The sequence below is a fragment of the Acomys russatus genome, chromosome 5, assembly GCF_903995435.1.
Source record: "Acomys russatus chromosome 5, mAcoRus1.1, whole genome shotgun sequence".
NCBI lineage: Eukaryota > Metazoa > Chordata > Mammalia > Rodentia > Muridae > Acomys > Acomys russatus.
In genome coordinates, this window is record NC_067141.1 from 63,215,842 (window position 1) to 63,223,217 (window position 7,376).

Genomic DNA, 7,376 nt, shown 5'->3' on the forward strand with positions numbered 1-7,376 from the left:
GTTTCAGATGATAGGTGACTCTGAGCGGGCACTGTGCTAGCATTTGACAGAGATGAACTCATTAAGTTCTCCATGATGCCTTAAGAGATGGGTGCTGGTATTATCCCTCATTTTAGACGATGGAATTACATTAGTAAGTAGTTTCATAGACCAGTGCTGGAATACTGCCTTGTGGTTTCCATGCCCGCTAAATCGCTACTGAGGCTGTTTGAGACACAGAAGAAAGGGAGTTAGGGAGGTTGTAGGCAGCAGATAGCTTGTCATGTGGAGTTCATTGTGCAATAAGAAGAAAATGGGAAGCAAAATTAATTTTCTTGTAAGAGGCTCTCAACATCTTTATATAATCATCTCTGCCCCAGCAGTTTACACCCTGAGTTCTCCTGATCTCTTTGTAGGGAAGAAGGTGAAGCTATTGGTGTATAATTAAAGGGTTAGAAAGAGTCTCAAATAAGAAGCCCTTAGGAAATAGCCCCAAGCTCAGTAGTTACGTACTTACTGGTCAGGTTACTGGTTGAGCAACTCGTCATTGTGAAGGTGCCAACACACAGCTTCCCACATGTGTATTCACGGACGTGCCCTCCTGCCTCATATTCCCTGTGTCCCAGGACCAGGCTTCCATCAGGATCCTGCCCAACACTCCTTGTTTGAAAAACTACTGTTCTTTGCTAATGAAAGTGAGAGCTGTGACTCACCTCCTTTCTCTCTACCACACAATCTCGGGAAGCAACAGTGCTGTTCCTGAGTCTGAGACTAGAAGTTGCTTTTCCACAAAAGCTTAGGGGGCAAGTGTACCGGAGAAGGAGCTCCCCCAGGCCTCCTTTATAGAGAGAGTCCCAGGACTCGGAGTTAGAGTGAGAGTGCCAGGGCCTTGCCGACATCTAGGTCCTTGCAATCCTTCCCCACACCCCCACAAGGGCATCTCTTTTCAGTCCTGGGCTCCTCCTTTCCTTCCTTCCAGAATGACGTATACGAATGGGCCCGAGATCACCGCGCCCACCACAAGTTCTCAGAGACACACGCTGACCCTCACAACTCCCGGCGTGGCTTCTTCTTCTCTCATGTGGGCTGGCTGCTTGTGCGCAAACACCCGGCTGTCAAAGAGAAGGGCAGACAACTGGACATGTCTGACCTGAAAGCTGAGAAGCTGGTGATGTTCCAGCGGAGGTGAGTGGGATGGGGGTGGAGGATGAAAGGGAAATGTAGCCCAGGGCACCTTTTCTCTTTTAACTTGTAAATTAAAGCTGAGAGCTTCCGGGCTCAGAGGCCGCAGGATACTTGACTGTTTTGTTCAGTTCTACGCCCTTTTGGAAATTTTCATGAATGCAATTAAGTGCAATTTCATCTAACGATCACTGGTCTAGCTAGGGTAGACAAAGACATAAAAGTGAATATAGCCAAGTGTTTTCCTCAAGGAGTTTCTAGCCTGAGAGTTAAGGGAAGGGTGAACTAGTCATGATTACAGGGCAGAATATGCAGAATATCATCTGTCCCTAAAAGGTACAGAGAAGGAAGTTGCCTCATTGGAAATAAAAGGGCAGGATATCACACACACACACACACACACACACACACACACACACACACACACTCACTCACTCACATACTTACGCACACACTCATACACACACAGGCACACACACTCACATATTTACACACACACACACACACACACACACTCATCAGACACAATCGATTCCCTTGAAAAGAGGAAGGGTATCCTGGTCTGTATGAGAATAGAGTGGAACAGAGGCACAGAGACCTCCCGGATGGTGAAGGGCACTCAGTGGACTTTCTGAATGGAAAGCAGAGAAAAAGAGGTGGTTGGAGGAAACGGAGCCAGGGCATATGCTACCATCTGTGCCAATGACCCTGTCAGGGGAAGAAAAAAAAAAGGGGGGGACTCAAAGGTAGATGGACAGGAGCCCAGTTTAAGGAACATAGTTTTGTGTACCGTGTAAGAAAACAATGGATTTCTTGTCAGGAGACAGGCAGCCCTATGCCTGATACACACTGGCTTCCAGTGGTGTGCTCCAAGGAAAGCCTCATTTTAAAATGTATATAAGAACATGTATTTAAAAGAGCATCCACCCCAATCTCTCCTGACAGTTTTTGCTCTTGCCCTTTACCTATACTCACTCCGGTAGGAGGAAAAGCACAGGTACCCCGTGGGAGTGGCCACTCCAGGTAGACTTGAGAGTCCTCGCTCTGTATTCAGTGTGTGGTCTCTCCATAGGTACTACATACCCGGGCTCCTGCTCATGTGTTTCATCCTGCCCACGCTGGTGCCCTGGTATTGCTGGGGGGAAACGTTTGTGAACAGCTTGTGCGTGAGCACCTTCCTGCGATACACTTTGGTCCTCAACGCCACCTGGCTGGTGAACAGTGCCGCCCACCTCTACGGATATCGTCCCTACGACAAGAACATTGGCGCGCGAGAGAGTATACTAACTTCAGTGGGATCACTGGGTAAGTCAGCTCTCGATAGCATGACCACATTCACTGGTGTACTAGTTAGGATTTTTTTTTTCTAGAAACCTAAAATACCAGATAAGCTTTGCCTGTTTTAAGTCAAGACTCACTCTGTAACCCAGGCTGGCCTCCAAGTTGCAACAGCATAGCTGCCTCAGCCTCCAAAATGCTAGAATTGCAGGTCTGAGCCTGCAATTGTGATTCATATGCGGCTCCTAAATTTGTTTTTAATGATCATTAGTGTCTCAGTTCTTCTATCTTAAAACTAGGGTTTATTAGCTGAGTACAAAGCCAGTCTGATGTACATAGCAAGTTCCAGGCCAGCCAGGGTTACCTAGAGAGACCCTGTCTCAAAAGTAAACAACAAAAAGCTAAACCAATTAGATATTAAGAAAAGACACCTATACAAAAGTCAGGCAACAAGCCTGCTACAAAAAAAAAAGAAAAAGTGAAAAACATCAGATACCGAAACAGTCTCCAAATGCCACTTGCGTTAGGCCCTTTTTAGACAGGGTCCACTATACAGCCATGGCTGCCTTGACTTGCCATATAGACCAAACTGGCCTCGAACTCACAGAGATTCACCAGCATTTACCTCCTAAGAGCTGGGATTAAAGGTGTGGGCACTGCACCCAGCCTGTATTAAGCCCTTTGAAGTTTTTCATTCTCCTGTTACCTCTGGGTTGATGTCATCTCATGTCGGTTAGGAAATGAGTGAATGGGCCAGCAGGATTAATAGGATTGACAGTAAGCCTAGTGTTTTGCACTTACAACAGCAATTCTGGCTTAGTTCCCTCAACTTCAAGCACACCATTTTGAAATCTTCCTGCCCTACTTTTCTAAGTCTAGTACCTTCAACCTCTGAACATGTGGCCTGAGATGCATTTTGTTTTGTAACCGGAAATGTGCTGAGCTGTAGTTCACGCCGCACCCCCCCCACCCCCACCCCCCCACCTCCCCTTGATTGGCTGTCCAGAGTGGCTGGTGGCCTGTTGCTTTACTCCACCTTCTTACTTGTTCTTACCTCACCCTTGGCTCTTCTCCAGCTGGTTTCTGTTACTCTAGGGTTTTTTTGTGTGTTTGGGGCGGCTTGGGGGGGGGGGTGTTGGTGTGTTTTGTTTTGTTTTGTTTTGGCTTCTTGAATTACCTCATTCACTGTCATATGCTCATGTTACCTGAGAAAATTGATCTTTCTTTCTTTCTTTCTTTCTTTCTTTCTTTCTTTCTTTCTTCTTTTCTTTCTTTCATTCCCCAGTTGCTACATATAACCTGTGCTTCATTCTGTTTTAAATCTAACACCCAGAGCCCTGAGTATAGACGTTACAATCCTCTGGCTTAGGTGTTCTCCTACCTGTTTCAAAGTCCACATTGTGGACAACCTGCTGTGCATGCCCTGGTTAGGAGCATGCCTGTGTCCGAAATTCCTTTACTTTCTTGGTTCTTGTATCACCCCTAATCTAGCTGAGGGTCCTCAGGGTCCAAATCTCTTATTAGTTGTTCTTTATGCTAACTTGCTGAGGTCAGTGTGTGTTTGTAGGACTCTTATAGTGCTTGGTTTTGAACTTTATTTTATTTGGGGTATTAAAAGCTCTACCTCCTTTCCACCAACCATTTAACCCTGAGTAAGAGAAAGAAAAATAGTGGGGAGAGGGTGGCAGACCCCTTTGCTTCTCCTGTCTGTTTAGGGTTGAGTTCTCCTCTGAGGCACAGCGTTGAAACATTTCTCTCTGCCTGCCACACCACCCATCTCTGGTCTCTCCAAACTACTACATACTACACACCACACACCATGCTTCCCCATCCCCCAGCCCCATTTATGTTCCTTGGAGTCCTAGGCCACACCTCTCTCTGTGCCACAGGAGGCAGGCTGTTACCAGCAGCAAAGACCACACCCTGAATGAGACAGTTATCAGTTGTGGAAAAACTAAAGCTCAAACTAAAATCCCACACTTGGGATTGAAACAAAAACATATTTACATAACATAACTGAGTTTACAAAGAAACCAAAACTTCCATTACAGGAATCAATCAGACAGGAAAGTTCTGCCAATGATCTGCAGGGTTTTTATTTCTCTGCCACAGTAATTATCCTGAATTTAAAATATGTGTATTTTCCATTCGGTCAAAGTGAATACTCATCCTAAGAGGTCTCAGAATATCAGCAGTGGGAAGGAATTGCCAAAGGCAGAGGCGGGTAGAGCTCAGAGTTTGAAGCCAGCCTGGTCTACAAAGTGAGTTCAGAACAGCCAGGGCTCTGCTCCACAGAGAAACCCTGTCTGGAAAAACCAAAAGAAAAGAAGAAATCTGCAAGAACTTTCAGAGTGGTTCTGATTTATCAATAGCCCCCTTCACCCAAGATCAAAATGAAAACAGTGCTCTGTGGACTAGCAGCAGCTGAGGGAACCCTGGTCCTTGACCTGCTTTCCTTTGACTTTTGGCTGCTGGTGCCTTTTCCCGCCCACATTCACAGAGAACACTGATACCACGAGGGTGAGCTTGTTCAACTTTGTAACAAGCATACATACCCTCCCATCCCCACCAGAACACATGCATACAGGCACAGAGCTGCTGGCTCTTGGGTCAGTACTTATGTTTGCTCTGGCTTTCTCCAAGGTGAAGTATTTTCCCATCAGAATACTCTTGTCCTGTTCAGTTATCACATGAGAAACATCCTTCCCTAAAAGCTCCCATACCCTATCAGTAAGTGAGATCACTCCATACATTTAGGATACTCTGAGGATACGTGTTTTCTCCGAATAGAAGACAGTGGGGTTATCTATGCCAAGGTTCAAGGTACCATCTAGGTAAAAGGGTGTCTGGTGGGACTTTCCGACCTGCCAGTGGAACACAGGGTCTTTTAAATATTTTAAAGCTTAGGCATTTTAGCTGGGCAGAGTCCCAGACAGCTTCCTAGCTCAATATTACTAAACCTGGCATTATGTTACTCCTTGTGGCCAGCTCTACATCTCTGCTCCTGGTCATGTCCCTTTGTTCATTCCTGTGTCCCTCTGGCCTCCCTTCACTTTCTTTTCCCAGAGACCCTCTCATTCCCAGAAGTTCTGCCCTCCACTTTCTGCCCAGTTATTTATTGGCCATCAGCTCCTTATTATATTCTACAGGCAAGTGAGGAAAGACTAATGTTCAAAAAATAGGAGACCGGTGTTGGGCCATAGAATTAACAATACCAAGATCCAGCTGGTAGGCTAGCACTTAGCTCTCTGCTGGCTTAGCAACCAACAATCAAATATACAGAGACACACCTTCACACAATGTACCCCAACAGAGCTGTGCCAAGCTGAAGCAGCCAGCCAGCCACTGAATGTCCTAACTGTTCTCCTTGCTTCTGTTCCAGGCGAGGGCTTCCACAACTACCATCACACCTTCCCCTATGACTACTCCACCAGTGAGTACCGCTGGCACGTCAACCTCACCACGTTCTTCATCGACTGCATGGCTGCCCTCGGCCTGGCTTACGACCTGAAGAGAGTGTCCAAGGCCGCCATCTTAGCCAGGATTAAAAGAACTGGAGATGGGAGCCACAGGAGTGGATGAGTTCCTGTTCCAAATGTCACCTGAGAAGTTTAACAACTATAGAGCAACACAACCAGGATGCTAAAGATGATCTTAAACTATTTATGTCCTGTACAGTACTCTTTTCTTTGCTTTCTTCTTCTTCTTCTTCTTCTTCTTCTTCTTCTTCTTCTTCTTCTTCTTCTTCTTAATTTTAAGACAGGGTTTCTCTGCATAACCTCCCTGGCTGTCAAGGAACTTGCTCTGTAGACCAGGTTGGCCTTGAATTCAGAGATCTGCCTGCTTCTGCCTCCTGAATTCTGGGACTTTTGCATGCACCGCCACAGCCCAATTATGTACAGCACTCTTATAAAATGTTCAAGTATCAAAAGGCAATATGTTTCCTTTATGATACTAAACTGATACAGCTGCCTTTGTATCCCGTTCTTTCTCTGTATCTCTCATTGTCTCTCAGGTTAATGGTGTCATGCATAAGTTCTTTTTTTGTCTGCCTTTGAAAGTTTAGCATCCTTTGGCTAGTCCAGTGGTGAAGTCTTTGACTGAGAAAACTCTCACTGAAGTTCCCTGTACTTCAGGGTAGGCAGCTTAATCTAGAGATACAACAAAGTCTGGGTAATGCATCTTGATTATCACGACCTCTTGTTGAAGTTATTTTTGTAAAACAGTGTTTGTTTCTCTTAGCTTCTTTCTTCTCCTGGCTATCAGACAGATAATTGAGACTCTTTTTAATACAAGGCTTCCCAACACCATCTGAGCAGTTCAAGTCTGTTCTTAACTTGCTATACTTGCACTTTGTAGCTTTCCTGGGCTCCGGCTCCTTCCTTCTGATCTTCCTTGGACCTCTACCCATGACTCAATCCCCTGGTTCCTCTCCTAACTCCTTCCCCGCCTGGCTAGCAGGAAGTCCGGCCCTATTCTCTCCCCTGCTCATGCAAGAGTATTGTGAAAAAACAGTCTTTTAAGTCGATTACTATTACAGGCCATGACCTAGGTAACAAAGAAGGTAAAGGAATTCCAGGCTGTAAAGGACCCATTGGTTGAATTACTCTACCAACTGCTCTTAAATCCCATTACCATCCTCCATTTTCTTAATTTCTTTTTTACAACAAACAGAGGGGAATCCCATGGGCTGGTAGACCCTTCTATATGGTGAGCCTCCAGCTGCTCCTGTGCCAGTTGTTGAAGTGCCTGCAGTTTTTCTTTTGTTATTGGGCCACTGCTCTTGCCACACGGGTCTGTTTGATAGCCATTTTAGGGGCAAGGCTGTTGGTGTGTCAGCAGTGGCCCCCTTTATAGGTTTGGAAACTCACTACTCCGTGTCTGGGCAACGGACACAGTTCGTGGCTGCTCTTCATTGCACACATCAATGCCTTCCC

At 45.8% G+C, this 7,376-nt stretch overlaps 1 protein-coding gene across 1 annotated transcript; it reads left to right on the forward strand.

Annotated features, from left to right (window-relative positions):
• Window positions 1-292: 292 nt before the first annotated feature.
• On the forward strand, window positions 293-6,036 carry LOC127189897 (acyl-CoA desaturase 1-like). Its single transcript, XM_051146959.1, has 4 exons — window positions 293-403; window positions 959-1,164; window positions 2,234-2,466; window positions 5,822-6,036. Exons 1-4 carry the CDS (start codon window positions 293-295, stop codon window positions 6,019-6,021), a joined length of 750 nt encoding a protein of 249 aa, XP_051002916.1. The 3' UTR covers window positions 6,022-6,036.
• The last annotated feature ends 1,340 nt before the right edge of the window (window positions 6,037-7,376 follow it).